Below are 15321 nucleotides of genomic sequence, written 5' to 3'. Positions count from 1 at the left end.
TGGCCCTCTTCTGGAACAATACAGCACAAGCAAAAATTCACTCATAGCTGACCCTAACTTCAAATTCAATGTATGGAGTCTCCCTCCCTTTACCCAACCAGACTTCAACCTTTGTCCACTGGATCCGCAGGCCTATTCACGTCTGTGTGACTACACAGGAGAAACATCACCTTCCTTCCCATCAGAATGATCAGATGTCTTAGTGATATCCTATGGCAGTCGTAGCAGACTATACCCGACTGTATGGGACGAAAAGAAATTATATTAATTTAAACAAGAAACCATATCAAGGTCTGCTAGTACTCAAAATTTTGTGGTGTTGTAGTAGTTGCTTCCACTGTGGAGTTCCTGGGTTAGTAAATTAAATTCATTATTAGAGGTCTAATACTTGGGTCCATATTTGTTAGTACAGCATGCCAACGTTTAGCAGCGTAAAGTTAAATAAAATAACTTTGCGTAATATTAAGTGACAAACCCGACGACAATATCTGATTAAACTGAACAATTGCATAAGTAGTTCATTAACCCTCGTTGAAAATGATTGGAAACCAACCCTAAACCCCAACAACAACATTACCTATCTCCAACTTACAAGAGTCACCGTTGCAGTTAACAGAACGGAAACGTAAACTGGAATGACTACTAAATATAAACATCAGTTACGGAGAAGGACTTAACAATAAGCTGCTAAACTGTAAGCGTAGATAATTGCAAACAAGGTGAGCCCTCTATTCAAGTCTCGAATAAGTCGTTATACTTCTGAAGATCAGACCTAAGCTTTCGGTTCTCGTGTTCCAGATCCCGGATTCGCTGTTGAACACATACTCGTAGTTGCCTTTCCAGTTCCTCAACCCGCACTCTCAAGGCGGCAACGATCCTATAGTTGTAGTCGTGAATTTCCTTCCCCACTAAAGACAGCACCTTACCCAACATTTTGAATGAGGCGTCCTGTCTTGCGGTCTGCTCGTCCGATGAGAAACCACCCTCCACGATCCAGCTAACATCTCGTTGTTGTGATCGCAGTGTCACCCAGTAGCCATGAAGTAACTCACCATTGTCGGAGAAAAATTCACGCCGGTTAAACACCGGATAATCAAGCCTCAGCTGGCAGCAGAGACGAATGAGATAGACCTCCAAGTCCTCAAACACTGCAAACTGAGTAATACAATTCTCCGGAACAATGTTCGGTCCTGAACACGGGTGACAATTACAAACAGCAAAAGTTACTCAATGCCAGGATACACGGGAAAAAATAATAAGAAAAGAGAAACCACTGGCGTAATCGTACCAACAGTCGCACCAAAACCTTCTGGAATCTGAGAACACGGAACAACTGCTTTCTGCGATGACTCACCCACTCCTGAGCCCACATGCATGTTGTAGAAGTGTTTGGATAAAGAGACCGGTTGCTCAAACGGTCCCGTGTGAGGATGAACTACAGAATCTACCTCCGGAGGTGTGGGTAGTGTCAATGCTGGATCAACAACTCCCAACCAATGTTCGGCGTCTCTCAGCAGGCGGAAACCTTTAAACTCTGCATCTGGAAAGCCATTAACTTGTTTTTTACAGTCCTCCCAATTTGTGTAGATTCCAGGAATACGTCCCTTGCGCACAGCATAGAGCCTGTACTTGCCGGTGTTCATGGGTAATGACTGTGGAAAATTTTACGGGTGGGTTTCACTCACACTGAAAGAGGATTGCTCATTCTGTATCCCTGACGCACACGATGGATATATACCCAGGCCCCGTGAAAAACAATATTTGATGGTAACCGGTGGAAAGTATAACACCAGAGCCGGTTTCTTATTTAACTTACCGTACTGTCGTTCCATTTTGAAATATTTAATTAGCAAGTTAATTCCAATGATGTTATTATGGAACGAAAATTTGGCTGCAAGATCTAAGTTAATTAATGAAATCATTTTCGAAGTTCCTTTAAATAACTATTTTCGAAACTGGACCTCATCGTTTACCATATTGGACTTAACATAATTATTTCATGAGTCACTCTTTTGTTGCCTAATTAATAATTTTTAAACAAGCTAATACTAAAATTAGATTTTCGTGTAATATCCTTCAGAAATCATCCAATTTTTATATTATAATTTTGCCCAAAAATATTTGTTAACAAAAGTTTGTATATTTTACTATTATCTACTTCAAATAAAAAAAATAATATTTTATTAATAACTTAACTATGTAAGTTAATTTTTTTACTCATTATCTATGTGTATTAATTACTAGTTACTATACGTCTTAGCAGAAGTAATATCCTTTGGTTTCATGTAAAAAATATTTAATTCTACAGAGAAACACAACGATAAAACAAATTATTTAAAAAAGCGAAAATGTATTTCCCGAGGTGAGCTGCTTCCACTTATCTGGTGTCTCTCTCTCACCTCGGTGACAGTATTGCTGCAGGCATATGATGGACGCTGATACGACCTGAACTGAACACCGAGTAAAGTTGCGTGTGTCAGTAAACCAACCCCATTCTCGTCACCCACACGAAAACCTCTATACATAATTAATTTTTTCGGTTAAGATAAAATCGGACGCAATTTACTAATTTCCTTCTTTAACCGTAGATTTTTTCCAATATTAGGATCTTATTGTTATGAACAAAGAATTTTGTTTACATCAAGGTTTTTAAAGAATATTTACTTACTAAAATAAAAATAACATATAAAAATATATAAAATATATTTTTAAATCAAAATAAATCAATATAAATTTTAGATATATATATATATATATATATAAAAAAGAATATTTAATCAAATATTTTATATTTTTTTTACGTATTAACTAAGAATGTTACTGTAGTATTTTTTACGTCGTATTCTTATTCTAGTACCTTCAAAAATCTTATTCCTAGTATTACTTTGGAATCCAACGTTTATAATTTTATTATTATCTATGATTAATTTTTTATTTAATTTATTTTTTTTGATAGAATCATAATCTATATTGTAAAAAATTACACTAAAACATAGTATATGAGAATTACAATTATATCAGAGAATACTAAAGATAATTAAAAAATTAAATTTTTACTTTATAGTTATTGAAACAAATCTGAAAATTTTTTATGATCTATTTATTTATTATATTTTTAGTATTCTTGGTATTTTTTTTTAATATGCTATAATTTTTTACTATTATTATTATCTATAGTTAGTTTTTTGTTTAATTTACTTTATCTAATAGAATCAATAAATCATATTATAAAAAGATAATAACAAACATAATAAACAAGAATCACAATGATAAAAGTGTATAATATCAAACAAAAAGTTAAAAAAAAATAAAAACAATAAATAATAGAAAAATATAGCTAATATAAATAGAAATAACAAGAATTTTATAAATAATATAATAACATACATGAAGGATAAAGTTGGTAAAAGATAAATAAACGGTAAGTATCCATGGCTAAAAGCTCGTTAGGAAAACACGGAAGCTAAAAATAGTTGCTTCTTGTAAACGTTTGTTTCGGTATCAAAATCACTTCTGCTTTCATGAAAAAAAAATTTGCCAAACCAAAAGTTGACGCTTTCAAGAAGTCGAAACGTGCTTCTTCTCTTCCAACGAGTTTCCCAAACACACCCTTTCTTCTAAACGCAGATTTCATTTTGTAGCTTAAAAGTGCGTGTATTGGAAGCAAAAAATATGCGTTCACTTCAACATGAGGTCACCTTTCGTGATCATTATTGGTTTTTTTCAAAAGAATTTTCATATTGGTATTAAGTTATATAAAATAATTATTTTTTGCTTCAATTTGTAGTATTTTTATATATTTTGATTCTCAATTAATTCTTGTTATTGTAATTCTATTATAATATGAATTAGTGATCTTATTAAAAATGATAACGTAAATAAGAAATTAATTTTACATAAAAAATAGAATCACAAGTAATAAAATTTGACGGTCCTAAATACATTTAAATAAAAGAATACTGAGACTACTCCAAAAATTATACTATTTCTTTTTTTCTTCACATTGTAAAATCTATTATTATATTTCTTGTTCATTGTTTATTATTCTAACTTGTTATAATATGTATTATTGTTTCTACTGAAATTGATAAATTAAGTAAAAAATTTATCCTAAATAATAATAAAAACACAATTAGTAAAAAACTAGAATCCAAAACAGTGCACAAATTAGGATTATTCATAGTATTCATACAAACTGCAAAAATATATTACTTTATATGTTATTTTTAAGTTAATAAATAAGTATTAACTTTTATTCAAAAAATTATAACAAACTAAAGCATATCTTTATAAAAAATATCATATAAAAAAAATACTAAAAGAACTATAAAAAAAGATTAAATATACTTAAAAATAATATTATAATTTTTCAGTAATTTACTAACTATCGATCTAAAAGTGATTTTAACCAACATTATCCAAACAATTTCATTTTATCAAATTAATTTTAATATAGAATTGCCAAACATAAATTATGTGGGTACAAACTCACTTATCTTCGAAATTAATTTTACAGAATTAATTTCTTTCAATTTTCAGTTTAACCAACTCTAACCCAAACACACACTTTATCGTTCAGTTTATTCGCAATGTATGAGCATATTTTAATATGTATTTTATAAAAGGTTGCAAAAATCGAACCACCAAATGAATCCATAGAGTGACCAACTCAACGGTTTATTAGTCTATTCATACTTTAACTGGGATTCAAAAAGTTTATTAACATATGACATACAATTATAAAAAATGAAGAAGTCCTTTTTAATTTTGTACATTCAATAAATTTTCAACTAAATAAACTATCTAAAAATTACATCTTAAAAATTATAACTTCGGTCATCAAAAATTTAAATTTAAATCCTTTAAAAAATCTTATCAGCTACATATTGTCAAATAAAATAAATTTCGTGTAGTACTTATCGGCATCATTTTTTTTGTGTAATCTCTTAAAATCAACATAATAATTATAAAAAATTTAACACCGTACCAGCATCCATTAACATAAATACTCCAACATTAACCCAAAAAACACGAAAAACAAATGAAGCAGCACCATATTTTTTATGGCGCCGGCGTTTTACGGCGGACATTCTACGGCGGCAGATAGTAACGCTCAAATTGTGCTTTGAGGGTTACTATGAAGCCAAGAACGTGACACTACTGTTGTTGGTAGCGGCGCAGGAAGTGAACGGGGTGGTTGCGGCGTGAAACTCGGATGGAGATACAAAGGGGTTTTATGATTTTCTTCTGACAGAAAGGGGACAGTTGGGCTGTCTTACCGGGGGTTTGTTTTTCTTTTTTACACCTTTAAAAACCATAAAAAAAACCTACTTATTTTACCTATTTACCGGTTAACTTCAGTTTGGCCGGTACAATAACCGGTTCTTTGCCAATTGCTTTCTTTACGCTTACTCGGATCGCTTGGCTCACCAGTTCTCCTTTAACCGGGTTGAACCAACCCAGTCCGGTTCGGTTTTTAAAACGATTAGCTTATACTACTTCTTACAAAACTACAAAACAAAAATAATAACCGATTTAGAAGTTAACTTCGAAATTCATTTTCTCCATAATATCTTAAGAGTATCAGACTGCATATTAAATAATATGGTTCAAGAATAAAATATATTTTGCTATATTTAGCCTGGAATACGTATTTTTAATTTGTTTTTATAATGAAATAACAATTATTGTTAAATTTCAATAATTTCTTAACTACTTTACATCCGATTCATTATTAAATAGTACAAGTATATGTTGGAAAATACCACTACTGCAGGTAATGTAACGTAATTTCCTATACCGAACATAATGAGACTATATATCTTCTTAAGATGGGTGACTGGAGAATAGTGGGCTCGACTCCTTTCTCATGGGCCAATCGTCCGAACAAGTAAGACTCTTACTAACTTTGGACAATATTGAAACTTAGAGACACCAGAGTAAATATTGCAACTATTGTGAAATCAAAATATAATTTTCTTAACATACATAATTGATCACTGCAAGAAAATACAAATTAGATAGAAGTAAACCGTATATTAGAATTGAAGGTTACATAAACGTAATTCTTACACAACACGTCTAACCAAATTAACCGGCGTAACTTCTTTGCACCAAAAAATGTCTGCTCCGTCCAGAAGACCGGCATAAGGTGTTTTCGGACAAGCTCTCTTAGCCGGCCAACCTTCTCCACCTTCATGTACTTTGTCCGTCGTTCTTGTACTTCCTACACGGAGGTCAGCTGCCCCTTCGACATGGCTTACGAGAACACACTTCTCTTAACCCATCAGCTACTTCCTATGATGGTAGCCTCCGTAGGTCCGCTTAAAGTGTGCCTGTCGGTCGTTCTGCCTCCCATTGTCTTTGGACTTTCCTTCTGGATCTTCTTCAGCCTCTATTTGTCGCTCCAGTACAATCTCTACCTGCACCAAGCATCCCTCCTGTCTGTCCTCGGTTTGACAGCGTCAAGCACAGCGAGGAGCGTGAAGCACCACATGCAGTCTCATGCATAATTAGCTCGGGAAGGAGAACGGCGTACGTGCGGAGTTTATCAATACGCGTCTACTAGAAGATGCCTCCAGCTCAGTTTATCGCCTGCTGAAACATAACGGCTACAGCACGGTAGAAACGGCCTTCGCGGAATATGATCACAAATCACTTGCTAGGTGTGTCTTGTGTTGAGCGTTACATTTTGCTTAATCAGATGCATATCCTAAGGGATTTTTTTTTAAATGAAAAAAGGGTTTAATTTTTCCCAACATGATTTATGAACTTTAATTCCCTAAATCCCATTTTCTTTTTTCCTGGCATTTAAGCAAGTTCGCCGAACCGCCAACAAACTCTATAAAATTTGGCAACTTCGCCATATCTCCGGCAAACTCTATAAATTTTATATAGTTCGCCTAACTCCGCGGCAAACTCGGTTATAAGGTTTTTCAATCCCGCTTTTGAATGCATTATCACCATCTCCAGATAATATATAAATATATAAACAATATATAAAAATACACAAACGTACATGGACAACAACCATGACTTCTTCAAGAATTTTTTAATTATAAATTACAAAAATATTAACTCATACTTAACAATGACAACTACTGTTAACGTCTCTAAAAATACGTAGATACTTTTTTATCATTCCTAGTTGGTTTAATAAACATCTACTTATATTTTAATTGAAACAATTCTTTCTTCAAACCAAAGTTCTCATTTTCTAATTTTTTCAATCGTTAAATCTTATTAATTTTCAAATTATCAAAATGACACTGACTCTGAACAATATTCTAAATTCTAATCATAATTTTTCTGACTAAGTTATTTTGTTACATATTTTCTGTTTATTTTACTTTTTTCGAGTTACATCTTTTCTTTTTATTTTACTTTTTCGAGTTCGTTTATATATTTTCCTTTCTAAATTAACCAATTACTAGCAACTACCATTGTATTTTTGTTTTCTACTGTTATAATTATCAATCTTTTTTACCAAAACTTTTCTTCTCTATCCAACTCGTAAAAATTTTAACTCATAATTTTACCTACCGAAAAATCGAACCAAAAAGCCCATCCCACATCATAACAAAATTCATATGTTGGGCCTACACCGAAAACCCCAACATCATAATCATCATCATTAGGGATGAATAAATCTAACCACATAAATCCCCTTCTCTAACACAGACTGTATATCCTCTGACTCTACACAGCCTATGTCTCCATTGCTTGCTGGGACGGGATAGCATGTAATATTCTAATATTGTTACTTATGTGTATTTGGTTATCAAAAAAAAATTTGCTTTATTAAATTGGTAATTATTAGCGTTATATTGAAAATATTGACTATAAATTAAATTATTTCAAACTTAATACTGTAAAAAAAATTGATTTCGTGATTTAAAAATAAAATAAATTAGTCCCTATTTCCTTAAATGACTGACAATGTTACTATTTGGTTAACTGAAATAAATCATTGTTAACAGATTAATATTTTGAAGAATAAATTATTTAATTAATTTCAATGTGATGCAACCAGTGATTATTAAGCAATAATTTTTCAACTAACTCGTTTTTTCCCTCTACAATTCATGAGCTAACTTTCTCTCTCTTTTTTTTTTTTCCCGAACAGCTAACTTATTTATTATATATATGACTATGACTTAATTTGGATCATCTCCATACAATATCAGTCCAATTCATGGATTTAGCAAAAAAAAGCCCAACTGCATAAATAAATACCAACCCAACTCTTTCCAAAATTAAGAAAATGATTAAGCAGTTAATTTAAACATACTTTTTCATTTAATTGCCTCATAACACTCGACAAATTTCTGCGTCCTATTAATGCCACTCAGTCCGTGTCTCATTCTATCATATCAACACGACCACGCGTCCTTCATAAGAGGTATCCACCTCATTTCAATACATGTTGAAATTTTTTCACTTCAGCATCGTAGCATTGGCCCTAATATAAATGTGGTCCATGAAATAATTTGAGAAAAATTAAAATTGCATCTGCATGCCTTGTTTGGTTCTGTTGGATTCACCTAAAGTGGAGCGGTGGAATGTGAGTTTGTGACAGTGATGTACTAACACTGTGCTCACGAGACCTGTGTATTTTTATTTATTTATTTATTGTTTTGCTGCATTATTAATAAGGTGGAAACTCAGGTGCAGTCGACTTCACATAAAATTGATACTTGAGAGCCGTTAAATGATTTGATTGATTTGACTAAATTTTCATCTAACAGTTCTCAGATATCAACTTCACGTGAAGTTCTGAGTTTTTACCTATTAATAATACAACTAATAATAAAAAATTACTTATATATATAAAACTTGAAGTGGTTTATGCACATTCATTCAATATGGCGCTTTTAAATTTAAACATGGAGATAACAATGGGGTTGGATTGGGATATAGAGAACACAGGTGCTTTACATCGGTGTAGTGTCAGAATAACAAAATTCGGACTATACGAGTTTTTTCATGGTAAACGGACGGTCCGAGTTGTTAAAGGCAACGAACTGGAGAGTCCAATTTCCTTCTGCCGAAATTCAAATTTTTTCAATTTCAAATCGGACCATCCGATTTATTCTGCAAAATTTTTAAATCAAGCAACTTGTAGAGTTGGAGTTCTACATCCTAACGCTCATAAAAAGCTGTTCCACAGATTTATCTTGTACCCCATAAATCCATATCTAGGCACATCGCATACAAGGCTTCTATAACCATAAAATTGAGTCCCAATATGAAAACACATGATAATGAAATAACAGTCAAGGTTAACCAAATTTACTGCAATTATTAAATATTAAATATGAATTTAATTTGATGTAATATCAATGTAAAATAATTTTATATGAGTATCATATTATGTAATATCATATCAGTAAAAATAACTATTTTTATATTGATTGCGTGAATAATTATCTAAAAATATAGATATAATTGCATGATTATATAAAACGTTTTATTTTGTCAACGTATTAAATTAAATTTATTAAATATATAACAAGAAAAGAATAATTATAGGTGCGATCTAAAAAATAATGATATTATAATGAGTGACTTAGTGAAAATTTTGACTCGAATCCTAGGGGAGAGAAAGATTGATAATGGTCCATAAAGTTGATTAAACATCGGCAAAAAGATGAAAGTAAAAGAAAAAGAGAGAAAAAAAAAAAGATGCCCCAGGACTGAGGACCAGTTTAATTGGTTGTTGATTTATCAATTATCCATTATGAGTAAATAATACACTAACTTTAAGATGATTTGATCGAGGGGTGTCACACATCAATGATTTATGACTTTATAATATACACACCCAAACAAAAATTAGCATGTCATTTAACCCTAATTAAGGTGATGCCAAAACCTTGAGGAACTTGCCTCTCATCCTCTCTCTATGTATTGAAAGATGTTTATTGAATTGTTGGTAGTTGTTTAAGACTTTTGAATTATATGAATAGTGTTACATAAAGGCAATTTGACTTTTAATCAAAATATATTGACAATTTGATCTTTAATATGTGAGATAAAACTAATGTTTTAAAAAATAATGCTAGAGAGTTTGTTTTTGTAAAATTAACTAATTTTTTAAAAATTATTTTATTTATTTTAAATTTTAGATTCTAAACTTTAAATTTTAAATTTTAAATATTAAATTTCAAACAAAATAATTTCATATACTTTCTCGTTTTAAATTTTTTGTTGTTATCTTTTGCTCCACTTGATGTGTTGAGCTTCTTTCTTTAAAAAAAAAATTATCTCATATTTTCGTAGAGAGATTATTTTATTTTGATTGAAAATTTGTTATTTATTTTTTTTTACGGTATTCCTCATTTCGACAGATTAAGGACTAATCCATCGTAAATCAGAACTCTATTTAAGAATTTGTTACTGGTTAATGGGAACGTTTCTCTTTACAGTATGTCAGTTCACATAAATATAATCTATATTATATATCTATGTACATAAAATTCTGCATATATTTCACACAGATCTATTTTAATTTTCTACAAAGTTTCTTTTTAAATATCATAAATAAAAGACTTAATACACATCTAAAGTATATATCTATTCCTAATCCTTAATAACTTGAATAGAGTCTCTTGCACGCATACTCTACTATCTTAAAAATATTAACCTGAAACAAAAAAATTTATCAGTCTCATGTCCTAACTTTATAAATTTATGTTGAGAGGTAATCTTAATCTCTCACCTCAGGAACACTATCAAGTAAAAGTGAAGAGATCTAATAAACTATCTTACTTTTAATTACTTTATAAGTGGTAGAATAAGTACATTCTAACTAATTCTTTTATATGAACAAACTTTGACGTGGGAGAGATAAGAGACATACCTTTCATCTTTGATGGCAATATAATAATGAAAGCATATAAATATACAGAGAGAAGTTAGTTAATTAAGGTAGGTAGAGAGATAGGGACTAAAAGACTGAGACTGAGAGACAGAGACTAAGAGACAGAGACCGAAATAAATTTTAATATTCTGTTTGGTGCAAAATGAGAGACAGAAATTGAAACAAGAATAAAATTCTAATTTAATTTGCACAAAGGATAAAATTGGAATTAATTAATTGAAATGAAGGTATTTTAGGTATAAAATGTTATTAAAATTTCAGTCTCCGTCTCTAAAAATTTCAGTCCCCTGTGTTCCTACTTTTTGGAAGTACTGAAATACTGAAATTTTAGGGACAGAGACAGAAATTTTAGTGCCAGTCTTTGAGCCAACAAACATAATACTGTGTCTCAGTCTCTGTCCCAGTACCTCAAAACAAACGCTACCTAAGAGTATAGCATAAAGCTATAGAGAAATGAGAATGTTTGTATTCTTTTAAAAAGTTTGCATATAAATCATGGTGACTGGTGAGTGATGACGTGGCATGTATGCATTCACCTTACTTAGAGCCGGTAATATTGCTCTTCACAGGATTCGTGACAAAATCTTATGACTCTCATAAGTCTTATATAAACGTGAACTTGATTGATTAACTTCTCTATATGATGTTAATGGTGATGATGATCACCCCTTGAAGTAAGTTTCTATGTCAATAGATCTATCTTAATATTGGAGTAAAAAAAACTTCACGAATAGTAAGTATTAACACACATGATATTCCTTCAGTTACCTCATCCAAACCCAATTTTGATGCTACATTTGCTGATATTCACAATAAGAAAATTTGATCCTTTATATACAATTATACAAAATACCTTACTTTAATTCCTCAAGAGCTTCTAAATCCAAAATAATCCATCACAAGCTCTCTATTTCAAATAGTATTAACATCATTATCATCATAATCACCAAGCATAGAAAGAGAAAAAGGAGCAACGGCCACTTTAAATGCTCTTGTAAATGCTCTGTCAATATATATCATCTCATAATCACCTTCCTGCATTGTAATAAATACAATGAGATTAGAGTTCAGACACCCAAATTCATGTTATTGGATGTCTATAAATCCATTCATACTTGATGAAAAAAGAATTGAAACCAATCATAAACCTAAATAGATATATGCAACAAATAATGTATCCAAATGATGGAGAATAGCTTCCAAATTTGGGTTAATTGTAATTTTCCTCCCCTATAAAATAAAACAGTTTCAAATTTGATGAGCATTATGTGAAGATTTTAGCTAGAAGTAGTCATGAAATAATGCAACATGCAACTTATGACAAAAACTACAGAAGGCTGTAGAACTTGGCTTGATTTATTTTTTCCCAGAAGCATGATTTGATGATTAATGAATCAGACAAAAGCAACAATATTTAGCTTCATGAATAACAATAAGAGGGAAAAAAAGTATACCATTTTTCCATTTGGTGTTTTTAATGGAAATCCAGAAGTGTATTCAAAACTACTCTTAGGACGTATAGCTGGTTGTTCACCAACCACCCCAAGCCCCCTGTTATCAAGAATGCAAATTACATCAAGTAGTTATATTGAAACTAAATTAATATGAATTTAAATCAGAATACAAAACACATTACACATATATAGAATATAGAACTAATCAGGTATAGCAGAGTCTAATCCAGCCTATAAGGACATGGTCCAATCTTACTAGATCGATTAGTGTTAAATTCACCTCAATTTTTCTACTTAAAGAAGAAAGAAAAGGGAAAGAAAGCATAAAGAAAAGAATAATGTACTGACCAGACATCTTCACTTTTGCCATGAGCATCAGTTATAATCCAATGTCTTCTAAGAAGTTGAACTGGGCGAATTGAGTTATTAGTAATTCTGACTTTATATGCATAGAAGTATAGCCCCTTTGAAGGGTGACTTCTATCCTGTATATATTCACTTCTGACTTGAACCCTGATTCCCTAGAAAAAAAGGGGGGTAGATTAAATGTTGTAGGTTCCCTTCTAATAAAATGAAATGTCATATATCCCTACCAAGGTTGTAGCATCACTGTAACATTTCAAGAGAGAATGTGGGGCAATTTCTATTAGCTCATCTCGGTAGCTAGCTGCATCCTAATCCAAAATTGATTTGAGAAAAAAAAAACGAATGTGTCAATGAGATGAGAGATGAAAGATGATATATGCATTGTTCAGAAACAAAATAACGAACAAGAATGTACTATTCTGAAACAGTGAGACAAGTTCTTCTTGTAGCATATATGATCTAATGCCCAAAGGTGAAAAGTCATATGCAGCTGTATTCATATTAGATTACAATTTAGTCAAATTTATCAAATCATCTAACGTTTTTCAACAATCAACTTTATATGAAGACAACTGCATGTGAATCTTCGCCATGGTAAAAACCATATAACAAATAGACATTAAGAATTAAGATCTCCAAAAGGATCACACACACCTCAAACCTCTCATCAGCAACTGCTTCCTTCAACAATCTCCGCAATCGTAGAACTGGCATATCCTTTTCATAATACTTCAGCGTGTCGCGAATCCTCGCCGCCTCCTCATAATCCTACCACAAGTTTCCAAAATTCAACCAAGTAGGAAGGAAATTCCAAAACCAAACTTACCAACAACAATCAAATTAGTTTAATTTTGATGCAATGTGATCCAATCAGAATATAATCAATATATGATGATAGGATATTGGTATGTTAGTTTTACACTTTAAGTACATGGAAATTAGGTTTTCCATAAGAACAATCGATTTAAACAGTATCTTATAACAAAATCGCTAGTCATTTAGTTGCAGTTACCATTTAACTAATCTGGCGTAAATAGTCGGAACAAATCAATGTAGAACAGACCTCAGATTTTGCAGCTGCTTCCATTTGATGCTTCAAGATAGCATAGTTGTGGCTCGGACAGAAGATGGATCTCCAAACCTTGCCTCCGTTCATCTCCGGCGGCTTCGCACCGCACGCCACGATCATTCCACCGCATTTCCTTCCCTGCCGCCGGTTCCTCCAATTTACCTCTCCAATCCTCCACGTAAATGCTTCCTTGGACTCCGTGAAAATCGCCGGCAACCGCAATTCCATGCAACAACCACCATTGATGCTTAATAACTGCATTTTTCATTCAATTCTGAAAAAAAAATGATAACAATAATCCTTACTCAAACAATTAACAAGATCAAATGCTTAATCCGTTGCTTTTGATTTAGCTCTTGTGCTAGCACGTTTTCCGCGGGTTTTCTCTAATTTTTTTTCCTCTTTCATATTTGGAAGATGTGTGACCGTTTTTAACGGTTTTCGTTCTGCTCAGGTGCCAAAAATTTTGTTGTTTACGGCAAAATTAGACGTTGTCTATATTCTCTCTAGATTTCGGTTTTACTTTATTAAATTGTTTTAGAATATAAAATATATATTAAAATAAATTAATTTATATATATATTTTATATATAAATATATCATAATTAATTTAATGATTTTTTTAGTATACACATAATATTTTTTAATAGAAAAGACATTTCTTAAATTAAAATTTTATCTAAAAAAAGTAAAATAAATAAATAATCAACTGAAATTAAAGATATTTGTTTCGAAAATTACCTGAAACGTTGATTAGATACTTAAGTTAGTAAAGGCAGATTTTTAGTAGATCAAAACGTGAATTATATCTAAGATGTCAGTGTATTTATAGTAGAATAGATAACGACATAGAGAAAATAGAGTTTATTAGAGGAACTTAAGGAGGTAGTTATTTGTTTAGTCAAGCATGACCTTTATGTTTTTGCTTTTTTTTTTTTTGTACCAGAGTATCCATCAAACCAGAAGCCCAATGACTAATCCCTCGGATACTGCAGAGATAAAATAGGCGACCCTCCCAAGCAAGTAAGCTTCATTCCCATCCTCCAGTGAGTATCAAATCCGAGAAAGATGGTTAAGGTCTACCTTTAAGGGTGGACCTTTCATTTTTATTGGGCCTCACTTTCGGTTTGGGCCAAAGTATAAATAATATTAAATATATTTAAAAATATATAAAATTAAAAAAACAAATAATCTAATAAATAATATAAGTTTAAAATTATATTTTTATTTTTAATATTAGATTAATAATGTTTTTTTGAATTGTGATCTGTTATGGTATTTTTTTAAAATGTGGAATGATTTAATTTAGGGAGTATAAATTGAACCGTCCGATTTTTAATCTGATTTTTATGTTCAATTTATGTACTGTAAATTTTTTTAATTTTTTAAATACAAATCGAATGGTCTAATTCTTATACCCAAAATTTTTAAACACTAAAAATTATAATATTAAAATATATCACTAATTTTTTAATCATTTTCTTGGGTCTAATTTTTTAGCAGTTTAAAGTCATTATTTCATTAGACAAATTAATGAATCATGTAAAATA

At 31.2% G+C, this 15321-nt stretch overlaps 2 protein-coding genes across 3 annotated transcripts; both read right to left on the bottom strand.

Annotated features, from left to right (window-relative positions):
• Positions 1-732: 732 nt before the first annotated feature.
• On the bottom strand, positions 733-1643 carry LOC107622074 (uncharacterized). Its single transcript, XM_016323999.3, has 2 exons — positions 1289-1643; positions 733-1190 (listed from the first exon to the last, which is right to left on the bottom strand). The coding sequence occupies exons 1-2, from the start codon at positions 1641-1643 to the stop codon at positions 733-735; spliced, it is 813 nt and encodes a 270-aa protein (XP_016179485.1).
• Positions 1644-11616: 9973 nt separating this feature from the next.
• LOC148578931 (uncharacterized) lies at positions 11617-14218 on the bottom strand. Of its 2 annotated transcripts, XM_088506893.1 has the most exons (7): positions 14077-14216; positions 13766-13966; positions 13357-13470; positions 12930-13010; positions 12685-12857; positions 12337-12433; positions 11617-11917 (listed from the first exon to the last, which is right to left on the bottom strand). In XM_088506893.1, exons 2-7 carry the CDS (start codon positions 13889-13891, stop codon positions 11795-11797), a joined length of 714 nt encoding a protein of 237 aa, XP_088363019.1. In that variant the 5' UTR covers positions 13892-13966; positions 14077-14216; the 3' UTR covers positions 11617-11794. The 2 variants fall into 2 exon arrangements, with proteins under 2 accessions (XP_088363019.1, XP_088362785.1); XM_088506659.1 differs by having other exon boundaries at positions 13766-14218.
• Positions 14219-15321: the final 1103 nt, after the last annotated feature.

The sequence above is a fragment of the Arachis ipaensis genome, chromosome B10 (genome assembly GCF_059453495.1).
Source record: "Arachis ipaensis isolate K30076 ecotype BB chromosome B10, ASM5945349v1, whole genome shotgun sequence".
In the NCBI taxonomy this organism is placed as follows: Eukaryota; Viridiplantae; Streptophyta; class Magnoliopsida; order Fabales; family Fabaceae; genus Arachis; species Arachis ipaensis.
This window is presented reverse-complemented; position numbering and strand designations above follow the sequence as displayed.

What these genes read in the sequence shown, in the direction of transcription:
- LOC107622074 (XM_016323999.3), bottom strand. Translation starts at nt 1,643, where the DNA reads ATGAACACCGGCAAGTACAGGCTCTATGCTGTGCGCAAGGGACGTATT. An exon ending in AGGTTTTGGTGCGACTGTTG is followed by an intron (nt 1,191 to 1,288) that starts GTACGATTACGC and finishes ACCCGTGTTCAG; the next exon opens with GACCGAACATTGTTCCGGAG.
- LOC148578931 (XM_088506659.1), bottom strand. Translation starts at nt 14,032, where the DNA reads ATGCAGTTATTAAGCATCAATGGTGGTTGTTGCATGGAATTGCGGTTG. An exon ending in AAGCAGCTGCAAAATCTGAG is followed by an intron (nt 13,471 to 13,765) that starts GTCTGTTCTACA and finishes AACTTGTGGTAG; the next exon opens with GATTATGAGGAGGCGGCGAG. An exon ending in AAACACCAAATGGAAAAATG is followed by an intron (nt 11,918 to 12,336) that starts GTATACTTTTTT and finishes ATTACAATGCAG; the next exon opens with GAAGGTGATTATGAGATGAT.